The sequence below is a fragment of the Brachionichthys hirsutus genome, chromosome 24 (genome assembly GCF_040956055.1).
Source record: "Brachionichthys hirsutus isolate HB-005 chromosome 24, CSIRO-AGI_Bhir_v1, whole genome shotgun sequence".
Lineage (NCBI taxonomy): Eukaryota > Metazoa > Chordata > Actinopteri > Lophiiformes > Brachionichthyidae > Brachionichthys > Brachionichthys hirsutus.
The window spans coordinates 1,949,136-1,973,957 of NC_090920.1; the positions used below are offsets into that span (position 1 = coordinate 1,949,136).

A 24,822-nucleotide genomic window follows, 5' to 3' on the forward strand; every position below is an offset into this window, starting at 1 on the left:
TGAGCCCAGAGAGAGGAGCATTTACAGTAGAGCGCGTCGAGATGAATGTTAATGCTCGCGGATGTCATCCCCACTCGCACAAATACAAGATTGTGTCTCTCTATTGCTCGCCTGTCTCTCTTTCAATTCTATTTTCTTTTGCCTTTCTCACTCACCCCGAATGATCGCCATTTCTCTCTTTGTCCGTGCATGTCTGTGCGCTCGCCCGTCGGCCGATATTGGCTTTTCTGAGTTGTTTTCCCCTCACTTTTCACCTCTCCCCTCTGATCTTTTATCGCCACACGCGCAGACATAAACTCACACTCACACCTGCGAGTGGGTTTCAATAAAATATTATTACAGTCACCCGCTAACCTTTCGTCCACGCTCACACACACGTCTTTATCGATCCAGCCAATTTTGTACCCTCACACAAGCTTCCTTCGAGTTTGTTGCCACTTTTAAATCAATTCATCTAATAACTCATCTGTGTGTGTGTGTGTGTGGTCAGCAAATTGCATTTATCACCATTGCCTGGGTCCCTTCACCGCCATTCTGCCACACATCACTTGCACCCACAGCAATAGGGAAGATCACCAAGGGGAGGAAGAGCCAACGATCCATAAAGCAATACAGGAGTTTATGAGCTCTCAATGTTGTTCAATATAGGCGCAAGTTCAGCTATGCAATAGTCCACTTTCGTGTCTTCCACTTTATTGTTCTCTGTTTAATATGTAAAATAAAATGAACCTTATCTAAAATGTGCAGGAGGTGTTTAAAAGGATCGTACCCAATTACCATGCAGAGCATTCAGTTCAGTTATAATAACTATTTTCATTCATATTATCCTCAGATAAAAGTGTCTTCAACATGGACTGATATTAATATTTCAGAAAATATTAAAAACACCAAAGTATACAATGAATATAAGTATTTTTATTTGTTCTTAAAGCTTCATTCATTCATTCATTCTACCGAGCCATTTGTTGGTGAAACCCAGATTTAAAACTCAAACCTGTTTGAAGTTGGGCCTCTTAGTCCTAAAATGACAAACTTTAACAACCTGTTTATTTCCATTGAGCCATTGTTGCCGTGCCAACCACAGGTGCTAACATTCGGCCCTGCCGGTGGTGCCGGGGGCAGCTGAATGGACCAGATGGTAGCAGGCAGGACTGAAGCTGGACAGGCTGACTGACTGACTGCTGGAGAAGCTAGAAGGGAAGAGAAGATTGTTTTATGACTGGAGATAGGAGCAACTAATTACAGCAGCAGCTTCTGCATTAATCAATTATCAGCTTGAGTATAGCTTTTAACTGTTTATTAATTCAGGAAGCTCTTAGAAATGTTTTATTTTTTTTAATGATCATGATGATCGTTAGAATCTGATTTCTTAGTCCTGAAATGACAAAAAAAATATTTTAGTCAAAGGTGTTGATCAGTGGACGGGTTTTCTAGAGGTGTGTGACTTCTTGCTTTATCACTCCCGGCATTTCTAATTACCCCTCCCATTCATCGCCGTGGCTTCAAAGTCTTATTTCCTTAAGCGGCGAAACTCTCCCAGTGAAGCCCTCTGTAAAGGTCAACCAATGCAATTTGAATATCTATGATTAAACGATGTGCCGGCGGCGTACCCAGACTTTAGGTCACCACCTCAGAGAAATGATATCCACCCTCTCACCTTGTTTGTCCTTACCTGAGCGTCAATTGTCACAGTTCTCTTATTGTTGGGGATCACGTTTTATCAGCTTTTTTTTGCTGCAATTTATGTAATATCATAACCTGCTCTGTCTTTACTCTTTGTCTCCAATTTTTTCCTTTTATAAATTTCCTTTTCTCATCGTCCAATCATCGTATCATTCACACATTTCTCATTTCACCCGTATTGTAAAAATACGATTTAAACTTGAACGCAGCCTTTTAAGTTTGTGTTCAATACGCACCTTTGTTTTCTTCTCCCTGCTTTTAGTTTGTCCCGGGACGGAGAACAAGCTGAGCACTCTCTCTGACCTTGAACAGCAATACCGCACCTTGAAGAAGCTCTACGAGAACTGTGAAGTTGTCATGGGCAATTTGGAGATCACCAGCATCGATTGGAACTGCAACCTCTCCTTCCTCAAGGTATGGCTGGGGGGTCACATCATGTTTGTCACTTAGGTTTCATATTTTACATATGTGCGCTGAAATTTGACGCATTGCATAGTTTTTAGGAATCGTTCAGGTCACTATATAACGCAGAATACACACTCTAGATAACTTGCATTAAATATGTGCGGTGATTTAGGAGTGTTGATAGTATAATACACACAGTATAATAAAGAGTATTTATTGTACTGTATTTACTGAAGTGGATCAATAACATCAGGTGCAGAAATGTAAACACCAATTGACAGGACTGTTTCAGCACCACGGATAGCGACGCTGGGCGGCTGGGGTGGTTCAGCACCATGGATAGTGATGCTGGGGCGGTTCAGCACCATGGATAGTGACGCTGGGGTGGTTCAGCACCATGGATAGTGACGCTGGGGTGGTTCAGCACCATGGATAGTGACGCTGGGGTGGTTCAGCACCATGGATAGTGACGCTGGGGTGGTTCAGCACCATGGATAGTGACGCTGGGGTGGTTCAGCACCATGGATAGTGACATTGGGCGGTTCAGCACCATGGATAGTGACGCTGGGGCGGTTCAGCACCATGGATAGTGACGCTGGGGCGGTTCAGCACCATGGATAGTGACGCTGGGGTGGTTCAGCACCATGGATAGTGACGCCGGGGCGGTTCAGCACCATGGATAGTGACGCCGGGGTGGTTCAGCACCATGGATAGTGACGCCGGGGCGGTTCAGCAACATGGATAGTGACGCTGGGGCGGTTCAGCACCATGGATAGTGACGCTGGGGCGGTTCAGCACCATGGATAGTGACGCTGGGGCGGTTCAGCACCATGGATAGTGACGCTGGGGTGGTTCAGCACCATGGATAGTGACGCTGGGGTGGTTCAGCACCATGGATAGTGACGCTGGGGTGGTTCAGCACCATGGATAGTGACGCTGGGGTGGTTCAGCACCATGGATAGTGACGCTGGGGTGGTTCAGCACCATGGATAGTGACGCCGGGGTGGTTCAGCACCATGGATAGTGACGCCGGGGTGGTTCAGCACCATGGATAGTGACGCTGGGGTGGTTCAGCACCATGGATAGTGACGCCGGGGTGGTTCAGCACCATGGATAGTGACATTGGGCGGTTCAGCACCATGGATAGTGACGCTGGGGCGGTTCAGCACCACGGATAGTGACGCTGGGGCGGTTCAGCACCACGGATAGTGACGCTGGGTTGATGCTGCATCATGGGTATGTGAATTTTCATGCTTTACGTGATACGTTACTAAAAACAGCCGTAAATTACAGAAAATGTTATTGAAAAACAAACTTCTTTGGAGAGCTTCTTTGCTAATGCTGTACTGTTTCAGGGCCGTGGATAGAGCACCAAGGAAGTGTCAATCGTTAGATATTAAGAATAGTGAGGGTGGTGTGCAGTTATCTAGTCGGCTGGCCATTTATCGAAGGTAATATTGAACTATTCCTGTGCCCCTGTTGGGACAAACAAGCGTGTGTGTGTCAGGAACCTCAAAGCGGGAGCAGCTGGGAGAAGAAGAAAAAAAAGGCAGATATTGATTTCTTTAATGAAGCGTTTGAAATGCGTTCATCGTTCTGTTTATCACCCGGTTCGAAAATGTTCTTTATTTCTCTGGCAAGCCTCAGAAGAATGCGATGACAGCAAAGACGATGCAGATAAAGATTGATATTTATCACAAACAAAGAATTAAATGTGACAAAATGCAAGTGACACGCCCCCCTCCCCCCCCTGTTGAACAGCGATATGACAGTATCTCCTCTCATATTCACAACAGAGGCGCTGTGATAAATCACGGAGGATTGCCTGCCCTTTCGTCGCCGCCTGGGACTTACAAAGCAGCGTTATAGCATCGTCTGCATGGTAATATAACAGCAGAACCTGCTAGCCTACCCTCAAAATAGATCAAACCTCTTCTCTTACCACTGCTATCCTCATTCTCGGTTAAATCACTCCGGCGCTGGCGTCTCTTTCATTAGATTTCATTTGCATTCTACTTATTTATCGTACATGATAAGCGGTGCTCTGAATGCAAAGTGCCATCACCGGTCCTTAAGGATGCAGTACTCTCCTGGGTCTACTACTGCATGCACATATACTATATGTACCACAAGGCACTGTCACTCCCCCCCCCTGCTGTTTAATGAAGTGAGGTGTAGTCTAATTACTGGGCCAGCACTGTCAAATGAATACCATAAACAGTCCCATTAGGCCCGGCGTCATTAGGGATACAATTAGGCATCTGGGGATTGTTAAGTGGACGTGAACCGGGGGTGTAAAATCTAAGGTTGCCCTGGAAACAACGCACCAATCACATCACACAGAAATTAGACACCACACCTTATTTTTTTCAAGACAGCAGCGCTGGATGTTTGATATGTCCTTGTCTGCTTTAAATTTTCTCTCACAATATCTGACATACTCTCGCACACAAACGCGCACGCACAGCGCCAGTTCACACAAAGTTCAGTGTCGGCGTCCACGCGTATTACGAACATGCTCACGCCACGTACGTTTCAGCACATACGCCCCGGCGCTGCAGGCGGGTTGGGGGTGTCTCTGGAGGATTTATGTACTTGTGCTCTGTAGTCTCCTTTTTAAAACAGCAGTCTGGGAGGTAGGAACGGTACAAATGGATGGACGGAGTATGTGGAGAGGGCAAGAGCAGAGCTTTTATGGCAGCTGCTGTGATAAAATTAGTTCAGCCACCGCTGCAGGGATGTGTTTTCTCCTCCGTATAAATCTGTGGGGAGAGCGCAAGTATAAGGGACAATGGGGTCGCGGGCGGGGGGCACGACTTGGTGATTTCTGCTGACAGGTAGATGGATGAGATGGCTCTGCAGCCTCCTCAGGTTGAGCTCTCCTCCAAACCACATTTTCTATCCGCCTCCCCTTCAGTCTGAGAGCAAGAGGGACCGGTAATGTGATAAAGTTAGTTTTATAGACCAGGCTGTATCAGATCTGGGTCAATTTATAGTCTTGTATCTTATATTGTTTGTTTTATCCATCTTAGAGGCCCTGGACGAGTGGAGCTTCTTCCACCGGGGGATTATTTTTGTTGCGTCTGACCTCGTATGGCCTGAATCGACCCCTTTTGCTCTCGGCGACCAAACCTGTTTTCTTTTACGCGCCTGAAAATTGCTTCTGAACATGCAGACAAGGAATGCTTTTGAAACCTTTTTATATTTTAATATATATGATCATATTTTGTGATAGAGCCATTTAACCACCAGCAGTAAAAATAAGTTTCGTTTTCCAGTTCAGGGCTGTTAAAACCACTGGGAGAATCCAACCCTCTCACGATTTATTTTAATTCAGCGTCTTTCTGGGTTTCTGTGAGGAGGCCAAAAGAAGTAGAGCTCATAAAATTTTTAAAACGACAGCTATTAAATTTCCCCTTAGATTTGCATTCTTGGCAAAAAAAAAAGTCCCCACTGAGAGTGTTTGAGGCGCCTCAGATTTACTTTTGGCCAAGAGATGAAATGATTTTCGAATGCAGGTGTCTGAAGGGCATTGCCATATACCCCCTCTCTGTCTATGTTTCTGGCCGCCGTCTATCTGTCACCCAGAAGTGAAGCGGGTAGCCGTGCCAAGTGGCCCACACTGGCCCGCAACCAGCTAATGATGTCACCTATAGGTTGAGGATTCTTCATTAAAACCAGATCAATCAGGTGGCCGGCTCCGCAACAAAAAACACAGCACGGGAGGCCAGGGCTGCGGTCGAGAGAGGACGGATGGAGGATGTCCAATCTTAGTGTCAGGAAGAGACGAGCGGCAAAAGTGTGTGTCGGTGTTTGAATGCATCCGGCTCCTCTCTGGATGACTGAATTTATCAGTAGATATAAAGACATATGCTTACAAGCTCGGGCAATAAAGATGGATGAATGACACGGGGCTGTAGTCTGTGTCAACATGCAGACAGGGACACTCTTTACAGAGCTTATCTCCTGCAAACACCGGCCGCCGGAGACGGCAAGGAAGCAGACGACACTTTCTTTAAAGAATTACCAAACCCGCCCATTAAGAGGGGAAGAAAAGAACGCAGTGCAGCGAGGCAACAGGAAGCGGTGAATGAAACGAGATGAGAGGGGAGAGATAAAAAAGGACATCTCAAGACTAAAGGCTTCACATTTTCCGATGTGCTTCGGCTGCAAATGAAAGCATGCAGCCGTTCCGCGGCTCGGCTCTTCTTGGGCCGTGCGTCCACAGGAAGAAGTTTAATATTCACAGAGATGCTAAAAGGTGGCTAACGTGAATCCATGGTGTTTGCAGCAGGGCTGCATCTTTCTGATTCTGCTATCACTTTCTCATTCCCCTCCATCGCACTTGTTCCAACTTTGATATGGTATGATTGAGTTTAGAGGTTTGCTAACTATAGGCATGAAAAGATTGGATGGAAACAGGACCTGCTCGAGGTTTCTGCCCATTAAAATCATTTTTTGGCCACTTGCGGAGCCCTTCCGTGTGGAGCAGAGTCATTCCAGACACCTGACTTTTCTGGAAAGTAATACTGACTTGACCAAAATAAAAAAACAGTCCCGAGATGGCCTTGTAACAAAAGTCACCTCAGCTCCTCTGTCAAATTATTTCACTGTCTCTTTTATTATTGTGGATTTTTCCACCGCTCTTCCACCTGACAGTCTGAGCCCGTCTCTGTGTTTTTTCCTTGACTCTGAGCTGCAGTCATTTTGGCTGAGAGCAAGAGGAGAGCTCTCACCTTCACCGCCAGAGATGTCATTTGCATGAAGAGATGGCGAGAGGTAGAGGACAAGGCCAGTGACGAGGTCAAGTACTCCTTTCTCTCCCTCCTTGTCCCTCCTCCCACGTGTTTCACACCATTGTGCTTCATGACCGACGCTGCCGGAGGTCCTTTTTCCCCAAATAATGACACACTTAACGGTGTTCGAGGGCGACCCAGCAGTCGGGCGGACCTTGCGGTTTCATTTGCAACGAACCAGCATGAGAAGCTCGTGAAAGGTTGCGGCCGTCGCCTGGAACAGGAACTTTTCGCGCCGCGTCTTCGTAATTACAGCTTTCAACGCTAGGACAATTAGCACCCCGCTAGCGCCAGCCAGCACCTTCCAGTTCACAGAGGCGAAGACTGTGATGGATCTCACAGCCTGTTAATAGGAGGGTAATGGAGACATCCAAGTAGAAGAGAGGAGAATTCTAGCATCCACTTTTAGTTTCTAGATTAAAATTCAGTGTTGAGGAACTTGGATTAAAAAGTGCCGCGCAAAATCACAACATAATCAAATACATGGATGCGCTTCTTAATTCAAAGCTTGCATATCCTGGCACCCCGCCTGGATTTTTCCACCCGCGGCCGTTAAAATCGGTCAAGTAGTTTATGCATAATAGAAATGCGGAATCCGTCTGATCGCTGCTCAGAGGTGGTTCATAAACCGGATCTGAAAGCGTGACTCAGACACCGTTTATTGGAGGCACTGGCGCGGCGGATGTTTAAGGGCTGAGATGGGCTGAGGTTCTAGTTGGTGGCCTTTCTTTGCAATATCAAAGAAATGCTCCGGATCCAAAGTTTGCGGGATTCACCACCAACTTTTTATCCTCATGTTTGAGACATCAGTATTAAAGAAAATACTTCGGCTGCGGCGGGAAAAGGCATAAATACATAAAAATACAGCCATGCGTTCAAATCTACCATGCATGTATAGTGCTTCCCGTCAACAGCTGATCTGTTTGGGCTGCCTCCTGACTCCTGTGGGGATTTCAGAGACTGCCAGGTGGTGGTTTTGGATTTTGGTGGTGCAAAGAGAGACTCCTGCTCATTACTGGGAACTCGCCTGCGGCATTTGAGAGCTGTTGTTTCGATGCAGGGGGGAGAATAGTCGCACGTACACCCTATTCATAAAGAGAAAACCATGCGCACACATGTACGAGCAGCCATCCAGTTGTACCCATCACTTATTCATCGTGTGTGTGTGTGTGCTTCGTGCCGGCTGTTTTGTCGGCCCGATCAAAGCCGATGCAGAGCAGAGGTCTCCGAGGTGAAATTAAAGTCTTGCTGCCTCCACGTCGCGGAGGGCGAAAGTGATTACCGTTAAATTAAAAGGTACAGCCATAAAAGCGCGCGGCGGCTGAACCGGATTCATTCATCAAAAACGATCCCACGGCGCGTCTTTTGCTTATCAAATTGTAAAATATTGTCCATGACACCGGCGTAACGGGGCCGTAATTAATGCACTAAATCAATTCGGAACCGCTGTGCGCAGAGTTGGCCCTACTGGGATGCCGTCATTATCACAAATTATGGTGGCAGATGCACGAGGCCGAGCGGCATGGATGAAGCACCGGTGGTCTTCCCCACTCCGAGCAAAATGCCGGCCTTCTTCTCCTCTCATACCTGAGGTATCCTATGGCTTCGCGCAACGGCAGCGAGACTCACGTCTCCGTCTTCTCAGATAAATGAGACAGGTGTCAATAAGCGGCTTGATCATCTTCTCTTTCCTTTCTATCTGAGGATGACGAGCATCAAGAGGCTCACATTCCCCATGAAAATAGTTTCTCCGTTAGGACGTTATTTACTCCCACGCCGCCGAAAGCCTTTCCAGTGCAGATGTGGAAGTTCAACCCTGACCACGCTTCCGCCAGGGATTTGAAAAACGCCCTGCTTATTTTCCGGCCCAATTAGAGAAATCTTTTTCTCTATCATAAAATGGCTTGTGCGTCTATATGTGAGGCAGGTTTTGGGATAAATCCCAAGGTTTTCTTGGTAAGTGATCTTTCTGTGCAGTCTTGCAAAAAATATATATATATATATGTCATTTAAATTGTAAAATGTTAAATTCAATTTCTTATGTTAATTTCAACTCTTATTTAATTAAGCAAGACACTTAAGCTAACACATTATTTATGTCATATTACTAATGAATATATTTTACTAAATTAAAGTTTACAAAAATAGGCAATGAATGGAGGCAATAAAGTTAGTATTTTCCTTCTTTCCTTCTGTCGTCTGTGATGCTCTGCATTCGTCCCGTCTTCATCCAGATTTAGAACGTTTTGATGACAATCATCTCCTCTGACATGTTCGCTCTTCGACCGGCGTGGAGAGACTAAATTTGAATTCCAGTGCGACGGCAGCCGGCGAGTCTCTAATAACATTGTTATAATTTCATTATTGCTCTGGGCTTAGTTCATTTCCTCCTTCGCCGAATGTGTGAAATTGCTAGATTCTTTTTATTCTCCATGAAGGTATGAAGAGCAGGAACAAACATGACCGTGTCAGGGAGACACGACTAAGGGAATGCGCTGCAGCAGTCTGGGAAGCGGCGGCGACGATTAGATTTCATCAACCGGGGCTGTAACGAACCAAACTTAGTTGTTTCTGTTTGATTTTATACTGTTTCTGTTTTGAACTCCCACCCACATCCATGACAGCACAAAACATGTGGGCATCTGTGGGTTAATAATTTATCTATAGAAGAGGAAAAATGCCTCCGGCTCTTGTAGAAATGAGATTCCTCTGCATGCATAGACAGGAAATCTACATTAAAGCCACATATATTGTGTAAAATCAGCTTATTTCGCCTTCATTGAGGTGCATTTGATAATTTCACACATGTGCTTTTATCCTTCTCACGTGTGCTTTATCTCAAATTTCATTGTGCAGTCAAATAGATTTACATTTCCAACCAGCCGCCGCTAAAGCACATGTAACTTGCACACACACACACACTGTTCATGTCGCCGCCAATCAGAACGACCGCATGTGATTAAACGCCTTCATTCCAGACTAATGAATATGTTTAAGGTTTAAAGGTGAAATTCTTCACCACCACTGCCATCTTTTACACACACACACACACACACACACCCTATACACACATTCATCCGGTTGTAATCAGTTCAGCATTGCCGTGGTAACCGAGCAGGGATATGTCCATTGTAGACATGGAGGATGGAAAAAGCATGTGAGAGCATCCTGCTCATAGAAGATGTCAGAGAATAGAGGTGTGTGAGGAAGACGATCCCTGCCGGCATGAGAGCCAGGTTCTTCCGCACTGGGGGGGGGGGGTGGGGGGGGGTTCTCCTTTTCCCGCCGTCTTTCTTGTCGACTTCAACGGATCCAAACAAAGTGCAGCGTGATCCACCTGTGGCTGCCGCCGAGTCATCATCAGTCTCCCCCCCGGATGTCACGCACCTTTGTGTCCCCAGAGGCGCGAACTGACATTGACTCGCCCGTGTAGCATGGTTAGCCACTCCCCTTGGGGGGATGCCTGCAATTCTGTGCCCTAAATTGGGAATGACCATGAATAATGAGGGCTTGAAATAGAAAATGCGACGAGCGATCGCATGCGCTTGATCCCTCCCGCTACCGCCAGGCACGCGGAACCCGGGCCGGTGGCTGACGCGCACTGGCTTTGTCACTTAACTGCATTATGTAGGGTCCCCAAAGGCTACGGCATAATGCGATGCGCCTCGCCACCGTTGCTCCAACGCCCTCGCCTCATGAGTTATGTATCAGTGTTTTCACTGCGGCGCCAGGATCAGATACTGTACTGTCACTGTTTTAGCTTCGCCCGCTAACGCGCTTGCAAACCCCCCCCCACCCACCCACCCACCCGCCGGTAATTTTCATTTGGCAGTCAGGGGCTTTACTGTAAATGCGTCTTGACAACCTGGATGCCGCTCGCAAAGCGAGCTCGCATGAGATTGTCAGGCTGTCTGAGACGATAAATATCACAGCCGAAAGCCCGTAGTGCCGCCGCCACGTGGATATTAACCAACGCGCACGCGTTACGGTGTCATCCCAAGGTCATTGTCACGGAGACACGCCGGCGTGGGGGGTGTGACTCATCTGATCCACCCAGTGGCGGCTTTCTCTCATCTGAGGGTCGTTTTTTTTTTTTTTTGCCGATTAGCCTTTTAAAACTTCTTTCAAAGTGTGACTTTCTGAAGCAACAGTTGATCCGTGTGTGTGTGTGTGTGTGTGTGTGTGTGTCGCAGTTCGTCGTCCTCGACCTGCACAGGAAATCAGAAAACACTGGTTGCTTCCGATTGGCTCAGTCATAACATTTACTTTCCTTAACGGGAAAGGCTGAGAGGCTAGAAATGCTTTGAAAGGACCGGGTCTCGAACCCCCCCCTCTGTGCCGCCGGCGACATGAAGAGTGGCGCGTGGGATCAAAACATTCGCCCCGCCTGCGTTTGATGTCGCTTCCATTTGAAGTGAGGGAAAAGCCCCCCCCGCACGCCATCGATTCACGTCGCAGGTCTTCCTCGGGACACCGCCAACAAACCGGCGACATTTCCATCGAACCCGTCCGAATGGCCGCGGCGAGCATCTCACTTAAAGTCACAGGCCTTGATATTTCGTGTGTGGTTTTCCCGGAACCTTGAACGTCACACCGGAGTGCTCTCGGCAGGCTTGGGCGACCAAACGGCGAGGTGAAGAAGAGCGTGCCTCTGCTGCGGAGACCATCCAAGTGAATTGGTAAACAGTTCCCCGCCCGCCCATTGACTTTGCTGCTGGAGGAGTCAGGCTGCGTGATTCCTTCCCCCCCCCCCTTCCTCCTCTAGTTTGCCCCTTTTCCCCGTCTCTCCATCCTCCTCCTCCTCCCATCTCCCTCATTTACGCTCTCACTCATCCAGATGACAGGAACAGGTGCGCCATTAATTACGCTTAGAAACATATCTCCCCTACGCACTTTCAAACTCTCTCTCTGTGCTCCTGGATTGTCCCCCCCCCCCCCCAGCAGCTCTGCCGTCCCGGGCCTTGTCTTTGTCGAGATTAAAACGCATTATCTCGCATCTTAAAACCGACTCTCTCATTATCTGGAGACAGGAAATCAGTTGGTAGCGCTCATGCTTGCTCACCTCAGATAACAACCGAATCACGTTGTTATCTCGCGGTATCAAATGTTGCCTTCTCGTGAAGACAACTTAAGTGTCTCATTATTCTGAGAGGCTTTGCTTGTTTTGTTTTTTTATTCCTTTTCCAAGAGATCCGGTCGCTTCTTCACACCGGTTCTGTTTTGCGTCCATCCAAGTCGGCTTGGAATGAGAGACCGCATCTGCAGGTGCTTGTGAACGTCCCATTAGATCCATATCGGGAGTGTCAAACCCTTGAGGCATCATGGGTAGCTCACCGATGTTGTGTCAGTCCAGTCTGAGCTTCGTGGCGTGTGTTTCTTTTGTTTGTTTTGCGTAGGCGGGGTTTAAGCCTTCTGTGTGTTGAGATTGTGCAAAGGTAACGGATTCCCAAAAAAAATTCTGACCTCGAAGGGATGGAAGGGATCTGGTTGGCGTGCATGAGGCTTCAGGAGCCATGTTGGTATAGATGACTCCACCCACTTGCCTTGTTACTTGTACGCTGTCCACCTTGTTGATTCCGAGCGTCTTTTCTGCATCTCCTGTGTTTCTCAAACTGAGCGCAGTTGATGCGGCGGGAGGGGAAGTGCAGGTGCTTGTGTTTACTTCCCTCTGGAGCCTCCCTCCTCCTCCTCTCCCTGCTTCCTCCCTCCCTCCTACGACGGCGCGGAGGAATGCAGATAAATATTGATCTGGAAAGCTTTCAGAGAAAACGGACGATTAATGGCGGCGGAAGGGAAATTAAATGGCGTCAAAGCGGAAGAAAATGACTCATAAAGGACGTAGAAAGCCTTTAATTTAATTATGGGAAATTACAACAGAAGACTTCCATCACAGTCTGTTTTTTTTTTTACTGCCTGCTACCTTCGTTTTTTTCCCCCGTGGTTGCTAAGCAACAGGGAAACAGTTTTGCCAGCGGGTCCCGGAGGCTGGGAGAAGGGGGCACAGTGGAAGCACTGTGGAGTTTGCCAGCTGGGGTCGGCTGGCAACGAAAGCCTCCTCCCTCTGCAGCCACAGCGCCCCTTGTGGTCACCTGGGGATAGAGGAGGAGTTCATGCACAGCAGGGGTGACCTTCAGGGCGCCTCCATCCCCGTTGCCTAACACGGGGGTCGCGATAAATCAGCGCCCCCCCCCCCCCCCCCCCCAATAATCTCAAGCATATTTTACAGAAAATAAATCTAGTAAGGTTTTTTTTTTGACAGGCAGGGAAGTACCGGTACCTCACAAAAGAAATGGTTTTGACAATAAGTATGCAAATGAAGGCCTCGGCTGAAACGGAGCCTACTTTATTACGTTGTTCTTTTCTTCCCGCCCGTGATTGGCACATTGTAATCGCGCTAATAAGCACCTCCGCTGTGTTTCCATCCCATTGTGTCAGCGTTACAATGGGCCGGCCAGGCAGGTGTGTGTCTCTGCTGAGCGCTCGATATAGAAGCAATCCTCCGCTAGCTGCTATTATCCTGGCTCCCCACCTGCTACATGCTAACCGTCAGCCCCCCCGCTATCATCCCTGATGGGTCAGAGACCAATCCGACCTCCCATTACTCATCTCTTTGCTCTCTTCGCTCTCTTCTGACCAATCGGCTCACCTGCCCCCCCCCCCCCCCCCCGGTCATTAGGGGCATCCCTGTTGCTTCTAAACTTCAAACTTCCTGTATTTACAAAAAAAAAAACAACAACAACGAGGGTTATTGCTCTGTTTTCGTGGAACTCACGTTGACAGCTCCGACCTGCACCTTGAACCCAAAGAAGAAGAAGAAGCAGCCACCGCCGCCGCCGCCGCCGCCGCCGGACCTCATTAGGCTCGACGGTTTCGGGTGTTAGCCTGACATTTACCAGCTGCTTGATGTGTGTTTGGGAGTTTTTTGTGTTCGTACGTGAGTAAACTCTGTTTCAGTGGTTAAGATGAATATTGCATGGAGTTGTAGCAACGAGGGAATACACTGTGTTTTACAACACAACCACACACACACACACACAACCACACACACATCAAGCGAGTTTGGATTTGGCAGCGATGCTCGATAGGATTAGCTGCCAAATAAATATTCTATGTATTAACTCCATATGTTTGTCTTTAAAGCTCAGATATTCTTTTGTGGTTTCTCAGACGGTACTGCTGGATTCATTTTGCTCATCGCAATCGCAATCTGCTCTTTAGCGACTTTTAGAAGGTCAATCGATGCACAACGAGGCCTTTAAGGTGTTCCTGGCCCCGGATTATTTGTGTGTAACTCTTTGCTCCTCCGGGAATCCACTCACAAATGAGTCTGTCGCTGTTTTATTTACACTTGAAATGAGATGATTGCTTCTTGGATGGGATACTTTTGGAGCATCGCGACTCCTGGTGCCTTAAAGAGCAGCCAAGAGACTGTTTATCAGATGGGGAAGCGCAATCAATCTCCGGATCGGCCTGACATTTTAATCATTATGTCCAAAGCGTAACATTTCAAAATGCAAATAGCATGCTCTTTGTTTGGAAAATGAGGGAATCCATTATCGCCTTAAGTATAATTCATGAGCGAGACACGAGTCAAAATGCAAAGGTTTGAAGTCGAAGGTGCTGAATGGTTGATTTACCCCGATGACCCTTCATTTGATGGATTAAGTTTTCCTCATTTTCCACATCAAAATCCAGACGAGCCTCCCCCCCCCCCCCAACTCGGAGATAAAGGGCGCGGCAAATACAAGAAGGATGAAACCCTGAATTTCAATGTCGCTCTCTTTCTACTCTCTTTCTCGTGCAGTCAATCCGAGAAGTGACCGGCTACGTGTTGGTGGCGCTCAACCAGTTTGACTACCTGCCGCTGGAGAACCTCCGCATCGTCCGGGGCACCAAACTGTACGAGGGTCGCTACTCCCTGGCCATATTCCTCAACTACCGGCGGGACGGCTACTACGGCCTGAGACAGCTGGGCCTTCGCAACCTGACAGGTAAACCCCGGCTTGTCTAATGACGTCTAAGTACCTCAACCCCCCCCCACCCCCCTCCCCTGAGGTTATAACCCAAACACTGCAGCAGCTTTCTGGGAATTCATTTTTTTTCCCCAAATGCATTGCTTTTTCCCGGCTCATATGCAGATTTAATAGGGGCTTCTTATTAAGTCGGAAAATTGGAAACGCAACTTTTTGGAGTTATGTTCCCGCTACCCTAGAAAATTAACCGTCTGGATTGCTGCAGTGTGCAAAAGGGATCAAATGGCTGGGAAAAGTCCTATTTCCCCATTAATTGTATTTCAGTTTACGCACCGGGAATGAGCTTATTTCATGCAGGACGTTTTGTGTTGTGTTTTATGGAACAGATGTTCTCTTTTCTCATCCTAAGAAAAGGGAAGAAGCGAAAGCGGATCGCATTTGTAACCGGTAGCTTTTGTCTGTTGGCTTTATCGGACCTTTGACCTCGACCTCGACATCAGTTCATCGTTTCGCCGTTAGTAGTGGACTGGAGGCCCTCTCTTTTTGTTGCGGGCTTTTACAAAATCCCTTCCTCGCCTGCTTCCTGTGGTTGAATCGTATCTCCTCTTGCGGCTCCTTAAATAGCCACTTTCCTTATTAGCTTGATAAATCATGCATGTCCTTCTTGCAGAGGTGCTGCTCAAATATTCACCATCTTTCTCTTGCGGGAGTCAGGTGTCCTCTCCTCTTTTTCTTTTTTTTTTTTTTTTGCCGTGAACATTGCCATCGCTCCGAGAGAGAAGCTCAAGCTGTCGTGAGGGAAGAACTGTCTGAGGGACAGCTGTCGGAGCCGGTTCTGAGGAGAGGCGATGGAACTCGTGGTCACTGTTTCTCTTTTAGCCGTTTTTTCTTTGTTTTGTTCCATGCTCTGTTCGATGGCAGGGAAGCTGCTCAGATGTCGGCATCCAAGGCTGGATGAGACACTTGAAGGAATGTGCTGAATGGATGAACTTCAAGTGTGGTACATGTTGAGAGAATGAAGGCACTTCACCTTGTATTTAAGTGAATTCTGAAAAGACCAGGAAGGAAAGCATTCCCAGTATCGTCAAGCCATTTTATTATCCGCCATCTAATTGGCTCTGGAGAATTTGTAGGACTTCTTCATGGCAGAACAACAGAAAAGGAGCGCTGTTCATCCAGCATGGATGGAGCTTCAATCTTGAGGCATTGTTTGAGCCAGTTGGTGAGGGGGGGGGGGGGGGGATCTTGTCCAACAAGTATGTCCTCTAAAGTCCAGCCAAAGAACAAGGACAAATCCGTTTGAAACGGCCAATTCTCCTGAGATTTTGTTCTTACCAACGTACCAGAGGTAATTTGTCAGGCTTGTAATGGTTTGAAAATATAAAAACCTTAATATTAGAGATTCCACACAAGGAAACGGGACCGATCTGGGCTCGGTCCCAACCTGGCGCAATCAATTGCCAAACCACCGGGACGACTCTTGCCGCCTCCCTCTTTGTTGCATTTTGCCGGAAGCTTCTTCTCTGGCATCGATCTGCAGACGCTTTAAGCTCCTCTCCTCTGGGCATTTCAATTTATCCGACGTCCATCCCTCGGTCCCGCTGCAGACGATTCAGTGCGTTTTTACAGATCAACCAGACTGAATCTCGGTGTGAAACAGAGGACGCGTAATCTTACAGTCCCCGACCAAAACCTGGGATGGATCACAAGGTTGTTCAACGGGATGAGGGAGCTGGGGGTGGCGAGGATTCTTCCCGAGCTCGCGTTCCATCGACTCTGCCGCAGGTTTGATTGATGGCAGGCGGTCAAACGGGGGGATCCATATTAAAGCTCATGACAGGGCTGGTGTAAGCAGCGTTTTATGGAGACCGATCATGACGATAAAGGACTCCTGAGAGCTTTAAGGCCATGCTGACAGCAATAATTGGTCGCGCGGCGAGACGCCTTCCATTTTCACCACCTTTTACAGGAAAGGGATGATGGTCCCTTTCTTCCTTCTACCTTGGACAGTCTTCACGGCTTTCTCACACCAGACTGGGCTAATAAATGCCAGCTTTTGCTTGAACTTATTTGCGGCTATTCCTTGACAAACGGCTTAATGCGCTGCCCAAGGCTTGCGAGATTAGTGCTCCCCATACGCTTCCAAGGATCAGGCAATGATTCCTCGCCCTGTAGAGGCACCAAGATGGTGTTTCTTTCCATAATGAGGGTGATTTGGTGATTCCTGGGCGCAGCACCACCCCACAATCCGCCGAAAGCCTCGACCCTCGGCGTCAAAACTTCCTGGAGGGCCTGAACGCAATGAATTCTCTCATTTGAATAAACTCAATTAGAGTTTTCCCTTCATAACGACAACGAGGAAGCTGCTTCCGTTTCTGCTTCAATGAGACGTACTTCTTTCGTAATTCCTTTTCGCCGCTCACCGTCGTGTCTCGAGGTGACGTGCTTTTAAAGTCAGCGATTCTCGCCACACACGACGACGTCGAGCGACATCTCCCCACGCGGCTCCGTGCATGCGTCCTGCGATGTGGCTTTCGCTTCGGTCGCCCATTCAGTATGCGACTTGTTCAGCTTCACCCTGAGCTCCTCGTGAGCCCCGATGAGCTGGCGTGCATACGCATATGACTAGCGTCGCTAGGCACTGCAGTGCTAATTACCCCACGCTGCGCTGCGGCGGCGATAATAACCGCCATAAGACTCGGAGATGGATGAAATGGTTTTCAGATCCAGATCCCCAATCTTTATTTGCTTTGTTTGTGAGTGAAATTTTTTTTTTCTTTTCTTGTGAAATTGCCCATTTGGACGGGGGCCAAATGGCTCAGCATGCCCCAAAGAGAGATCCGACTCCAACTTCCCATCTGGCTGCAATACCCACCCTCCATTCTCAGCTCGTGTGCAGATGCCGGAGCTCCGGTTCCGCTGTCCCATTTCTTTTTCTTTTCCGTCACGGCTTTCTTCATCCCTTTGCTTTCCTGAAAGGCTCATCGTGACGACGGCGCCGCCGCCGCGATTTCACAACCTGGCAACAACGCAAACATCCACTTATTTAAAGCCAATAATTTCCCGCCGCTAGCTTGCTAATTGCAGTATTTTTGCAGCTATTATTAAAGCGTTTCACGGTCACTCTGTTCTAGAGATGATCATCATGATTAAAACATCCGGATCACTCTGATTTTATTCAGCTGCATCAATCCTCCTCCATGTTTTCACAAGATTTTTTAAGTGAGAAAAGTTTCTCATGAAACTTCTTTTTTTACCCATTGGTGTCAGAGTTGTCATAAAGGTTGGATCTGATCTATACAGTAAATCCCCTCAGTCGAGGGTACAATGATTCACTCCGTCAAAGATATTACACCCTCTGCCTCTTTGAGAAAATGTCAGGCACCTAAAAGTATAATCCTACAGCGCTTCATCTCAGCATACGGACAGTTGACTGATGTTACCTCTTTATGAGTGACTCCGATTTCCACGCCCCCCCCCTGACTCAAATCTGTACTTGAGATCTAACTCTCAGGTCTGAAGGAAAACGTTCGATTCAGGAAAGAGATGCTATAATTTTGTTTGGAATTTGCATTTAAAAAAAATAAAAAATTCCAAGGCCTCTTTATTTTACAAAAAGCTTGTGGTGTGATCTTCAAAAAGTGGTGTAATTACAGAAAGATCAAATAGAGCAAAAGCAGCTAATGCTAATACCCACTCTGGCTCCGTGCTGTTATGAGGGGGGGTGAGCAGAGGAATGAGGCCCATTAATAATGAATGTAGTGTCATTAAGGCGCCAAATGATTAAAACATATCTCCCAGCTTCAAACGCTGCTTTGCTACCCCAGAAAACGCTGCAGTTGTGGATGTGCAAAGCGAGCGAGCCCCCTCAGTCTTGGGGCGGGGGCTTTCATCTTTGCCCTCCCTTTCTGCAGAGCACTGGAACACAGCGGCACCGATGTTACGTAACGCACGGCAATCTGTAGACGTGCATTCTTTTACGCCGAGATCTTTAGTTCAACCACGGTCACCCGTGCCTATGCTCCGTGGTGCTGTTCCGCTCTCTGCTGCCATTGGTGTTTTATTTAAATGTTCCCGGGGGGACGCCGGTTTTGTCTCCATTAGCAGCCGTAGCATGGATGGGATGGGGGTGAAAACGTTCGCTAATAGCCTCCCGGGGCTAGGCGTTCGCTGCCCTGTGCTCTGCCCTGACACTCCGCAGTGTTCTGCAGGTCGCCGTCGGCTGACCCCTGGAAAACCGAGCTGCCGGCACGCCACGCAGGGACGTCGGCCTGCAATAATGGCGCTCAGACTCAGACTCATCACTCCCGGGAAGCACACTCAGCTCCCGGCATAGCAGAGACTGGAGTGAATGCAATCAGGATAGTTAAGGATAACGCACTAAACCTCACCCTAAATGGACTGTAGAGCCAGACGGAGGCAATTTACTGGTCAGAGCTGAGCTGCTGGTGCGAGTGTCTCGAATTACCCAAGCGGAGGCATGAGTGCTGCAGCTCGGTGGCAGGAAGTGACAAATTGCCCATTTAGCTTATTGTGGGTGCCAATTTCAACGCAGCCGGTTTGCTCTGTTTTTGACATCGTAAGATTTTCCCGCCATGAAACGCGTGGCGAATTACAAATTGCACGCCGGACGGGGGGATGGCGTGCCGAGCGCATCCTCGCTGCACTTGCAGGTGTGGTCAGATTAGAGTTTCTCTTCTTCCTTTCCCCGACTCCGAGGGCGGACGTTTAATAAAAGGCCACATTTCAAGTTGCAGCAGTTTCACCGTTTTCACGGCTCCCCTATGATCCATTCACGGTGCGCACTAAATCCTACTTTGATGCTCCAAGCTTGGTGCAATTGTACCGAAAACACTTCCGGGCACAAAAGCAGCAAAGAGGACCGGCGTGTTTGGGGTGGGGGGGTGGGGGGGGGGGGGGGTTGTTTGTACTTCACTGAATCTCCTGGCAACTTATTTGATGAGCGAGTTGCTCGACCTCTGGGATACTGAGACCTATTAAAAGATAAAACTTCTGAAACACTTGGCTTTTTTTTTTTTTGTTGCAGATTGGTGTCTTTTTTTAATCGCTTGTCAAAGCCGCTCCGTTTTCCTATCGTGACAAAAAAGGTGAGTTCTTGGGAAGTAAACTTTTGCCCCATCTTCACCCTGCTGCGCCGCAGACACGCACGGTTGTTGATCATTGGCAGCCGCCGCTGTTCCTTCCCTTGATTGGTATTCGGCGGCGCTCTCGTCTCTTTTGGCTGCCTCTTTTGTTTGCCTGCTCTGATTGGAGGGCCTCTGGTTCATTTAGATGCAGGGAAGCGGCGACAGAAGAAGGCTTATTGGGACTGTGAGCCCATCCCGCCTTAAGTGCAGAGTCTCCAGTTGCATTTCCATTTGCCTCCATTATTGAATTTACCGGCTTCTCATTTGAACTAATTGCATTTTGTGTCACCTCTAAAGAATTTTTTTTTAGAGTACTGTGACTCCGGCATTAGCAAAGGAGACGAGCTAAAGTTTAGCTTGAGGCCGGAATGTTATTTTTATCCCGAGAAGGAGAAAGAGAGAGGGAACGTATATCGGAGCTGAGGAACAGAAGGAAGGTGATGGCAGGGATTTATTTAGCATCCGTCGCTTCAGATGTGACAAAAATCTCCTCCTCCACCTTTTCCCCGACTCCTCCAGCACCCTTGACGCTCCCACAATCTCCTCATATGAAGGATTCACCGCGAAAACAATATCATTCCAGACTGCGAAATTTAATCAGAGGCTTTAAACCACAATAACGGTTACCAGGGAGGACGTGGACGGGAGCGCTCGGGATCGTGGGAGAGGAGGTTTTTGGGAGGGGAGATGGAGGGGACCTCCCACGCACCGTCTGCCCCCTAGAGCGCTCCTCTCCCATTTGTCACCCAATACAATATCTCTTTGGCTGGCAGAGCTAATAAAGGAGAAGTGCGGAAACGGGACTCTGGAGAGCCACCTCCTCCTTTCCGTGAAGATCAGATAAGTCCTCAAGCCGAAGGCTCGGAGCCACCGCTGATCCGCTTGTGAGAATGGTATCATTTGTAAAACACACACGCACACACACACACACACGCACACACACACGTGCATCTTTGACAGCCTTTCCGGTGTGAATAATGCAGCTCTTTGTAAAATGCCTAAAATCTTTCGCGGGGCTTCTTCCCACGTTGAGAAGTTTCATTTTGGTCACTTGTGCCGTCGACCTTTTTCCTGCTGATGCTCCCCCCCCCCCCCCCCCCTCACACCCTGAGGCGAACCGGTTGCCATTTCCTGTCTCTATTATCACGACGATCTGCAGCCATTTATCTACCGGCCGCCTGTTTGCCGTCTGGAGACTTAACAGTTATTCATGGGATTTGAGGAGTCATTTTCAGTTAAGCAGCTACTTCCTCAGCAGCCTGTTTTTTTTTTTTTTTCTTCCTCTCCCTCTTTGGAGTAAAGATGCTTGAGGCACTGTACATTGCAGCGCCGCACAATCGCACACAGAGGGTTTCCTTAGAGACCCGGCTGCTTGTTTTTCCTGCACATTCACGTGTTTACCTCAAATCATAGACAGAAAATTCCAAATCTTTATATTTTAGTGCACGGTTCCAATTAACCATCCCATTCCTCTCTGGAAATATCCCACATGCAACAGCAGTGGGAACCTTCTCGTCAGGACTTTGCTGCCTCGCTCCTGCTGATTCCCTAATTCATGCCAATTGATTCAAGTCTGCCGACTCTCCGTGCTCCTTTCAACACTTCCTGTTAATAATTCACATTTTAAAGGCTCATAAAGTTCAGGATTTAACTTCCGACCTTGCAGACAGGTTTGTGGTTCAGGAAGTCGCCGCTTCCTTGTGTTTTATGTTTGTCTCCGATGACCAACAGCTCGTCCATAATTAAATTGAGCATAGAGATCTGACTGTGTGGGATCTTTTTAATGCATTTAAATTACAACCCCCCCCCCCCCCCTGGGTTTTTACCGTTTGAGCCACTAATGTGAAAAACAGGAGCGGGATAAGATTAATGGACACCAAGAGAAAAGAGACAAAGTAGAAAGTCCTTCGCTTTTTATGTAATAGCGCGTACCGGAGGAAACAGGCGGTAGGAATGCTCGAAATAGGGCATTATCTTTTTAATAACGCCTCATCAGTGTCACTTTATTGCATATTTTAGGGATTTCGATGAAGAAGCTGCATTCAGCTTCATTTTCATGTGGGGGAAATGCGACACTACTGTACCCTTGAGGCTCTTTCCATTTCGCTCTCTACCTCGGTGTGATTAATTGGCATTTAAGAGGTAAAGCCTCGGCTCAATTCTACAGCTCCGGCTACAGACGCGAGGCTTTGTCGATGTAACAGAGCTCCAAGATTCTTGTTGAAGGACAGGAGATGTTTTTTTTTTTATGTCTGCTGCAAAGATTGGATTAAAAATAGTAGTTTTCTCTGTTTGCTTGAACATTCAAGGCCTTTCCTGCGTCTATTAGTGTTTGTGCATCAGCAAGTAGACTGCATGACGTGTGACACGCCCGTCCTCCGAGACAAGACAATAACGGTGAATGCAAGAGCTCATCAGTCGGCGACGGATCACTTTTAAGGCCTTATTCATCAGCGTAATTAGCCGGATAACAGGACGCAGAAGGACTTCCATCAGCGGCTAGCAGCGCTGATGGAAGCTCATCAGCAGCTTCCCTACGGAGCTATGGCCACTGATTTGTGTTGGGCCATCACTGCCTGGAAAATACTTCAAAACAGGAGCGCTTAGCGCCGCTGAATGACATTAAAGTGAACGTAATTGGCCTGAAAAGGGCAGCTCGGCAAAGGGATCATTTTTACTTCCTTAACAATCCGTGCAGTGATTGGCCTGGACTCTATTTTTGGGGCTTGCATGATGCACAAAGCAAGGAAATAAATGAATCTCGCACGGCGTTGCCTCTCCTCCCCTCGGCTCCTGCGCAGATCTAAAGCTCTGCATCATCACTAAAGGGTCGCGTGAATATCGTCAGGGCGCTCTGACGCTGTTTTAGCCTCCAATGGCAATTAAATCTAAGCCTATCCCAGGCCCACAGTTTTATTTTAAGCAACACCAAACCAGGTTGATACTTGCCTCAGGGATTTCGCGTTTAGCTGCTCCTGCAGCTTCCCCACGAGTCGCTCTTGACCTCGGATGATCTCCTCGTAGCTCCTCCAGTTCCACATGAAATGGCTCCGCCAAACTTCTCTTTGCAAGACTTTTTATTGTTTTCCCTCCAGCAAAGGAAAACACTGTCGCACAATTCGCCGGCTAGAGACGATCTTGAAGCAAACACGACCCGAACATATGGCAGCAGCGCTCCCAGCACGCACACATAAAAGGGTGTCAGTTCGTAAAGCTTCCAGGATGGACCGCTTTCATCGGCATGTGGCGTCTTCCTAACCCTGAAACAGAGCCATCTTGCGTCTCTTTGGCTTCCTTTCACCTCCTCTTTCGGTTTCATTTGGAACAAACGCTGTCCGCTGCAGTTTTGCGAGTGTGCTGAAGTTGTGGCATAATCTTTATGCCAATCATAAATAACTGTTTTACAGCTGCAACTCATAATCAATCACCTGCACAATCCGGTCTCTTCGTTTGAAATGATTGCTTTGGATATTTTAAAATCGTAATTCTTTATTTTTTTCAGCTTGGCAAATAAGCTTTCTTCTTTGTGTCCCTGCCCCCCCCCCCCCCCCTCCTACATCCCTCACCCGCTTCCCCCCCGTTACAGGACAATAGCTTTTATGACTACCTCGTAACTCTCTGCAGCGTGGAGGGTGAGGGTGGGGTTGCATGGGTGGGCGAGTTGGGGGGGGGGGGTTGTAGCGAAGGAGGGCCGGCTGTAGATCTCACGCTCCCGATGGAAAGATCGAAGTGGGGGGGCGCAAGAGAGAAACGGGAAGGAGGGCTGGGCAGTGGTGCAGGACTGTCGCGTTTTAATGAATGACCATCCGATGCAGGGACGGTCATTCCTCCCGAGGAGTTAGCGCCCTCGCCGAGACGGACAGCAGAGGCGGTGATTCGTCTTTAAAGTGGATCAAATCCATCACACTTTATCAAAAATTATTGCTTTGAAATGTGGGCTGTTTTTTTCGAAGCCTTCTCGAGGCTTGCGGCAGATTTGCAGGAAAAGCATATTACTTTTATACAATTCGTGTTTGTTCGTTCTTCCAGGCTTAAGACTTGAGGATCCCCTCCAACGGTATATTGTTTCAAGGTGACCCACGCTGAAACCAGATTATAATCCAGCCTCTGGTTAACGCATCGCTCAGACACGCGTCGGCGTGATATTTGAAACGGCTCACCTCGTCCCATTCTTCAGCCGCCGCCCGTCAATGTAGGACACCCTCTGATAAATCGGCCATTGTGACGAGAGCGTGATTACACGAAGCGGCGGCTGTAGAGCATCCGGCGGGCAGACGGAGCACCGTGTCACCTCTAAGAGGGCTTTGAATAAATGCCCCCCCCCCCAACCAAGGCCCCGCTCCTTTAATCAGGCCGCCGGATGGTAATGATTAGCTTCTCGCGTGTGCTTCTCAGCCGCTGAATCGTCGTTAATAATCTGCCTGGGGAGATAATGCCCTTCTTTACTTTCAGTAATTCCAGCCCTGATCTGGACCATGTTGTTGCTTTTTTCTTTTTCTTTTTTTTTTCACAGATTAAATGTAATTTATTACAACAAGCGCTTTCATGGAAGCGCTTCATATCCAAGGAGAACGAGAGGCAAGGTGATTGCATCTAAATCCCCTCGGCTGGCTTAAATAATACAATCGACTGGTGTCCCGGAGGGGGGGGGGGGGGGGGGGGGGGCGACTCCGCCGGAACGCCGTTGTTTCTCCTGTCACAGGTCGCTGATTGGGAGAGAGCGAGGGGGGGGGCGGGATTACTGCGGCATCATTTCATTCCGTGTCGATTTCCAAAACCTGGATTAGCGACCGGGCGATGGATTTACAGGCATCTGTT

The 24,822-nt window shown here is 48.1% G+C and overlaps 1 protein-coding gene across 1 annotated transcript in view; it reads left to right on the forward strand.

Moving 5' to 3' along the window:
* LOC137912263 (receptor tyrosine-protein kinase erbB-4-like) overlaps nucleotides 1-24,822 on the forward strand; it is a 119,363-nt gene that overhangs the window by 55,324 nt on the left and 39,217 nt on the right. The window contains exons 2-3 of the mRNA XM_068756613.1: nucleotides 1,946-2,097; nucleotides 14,689-14,875. Coding sequence (XP_068612714.1) covers nucleotides 1,946-2,097; nucleotides 14,689-14,875 — 339 coding nt within the window. The remainder of the gene's footprint in view (nucleotides 1-1,945; nucleotides 2,098-14,688; nucleotides 14,876-24,822) is intronic.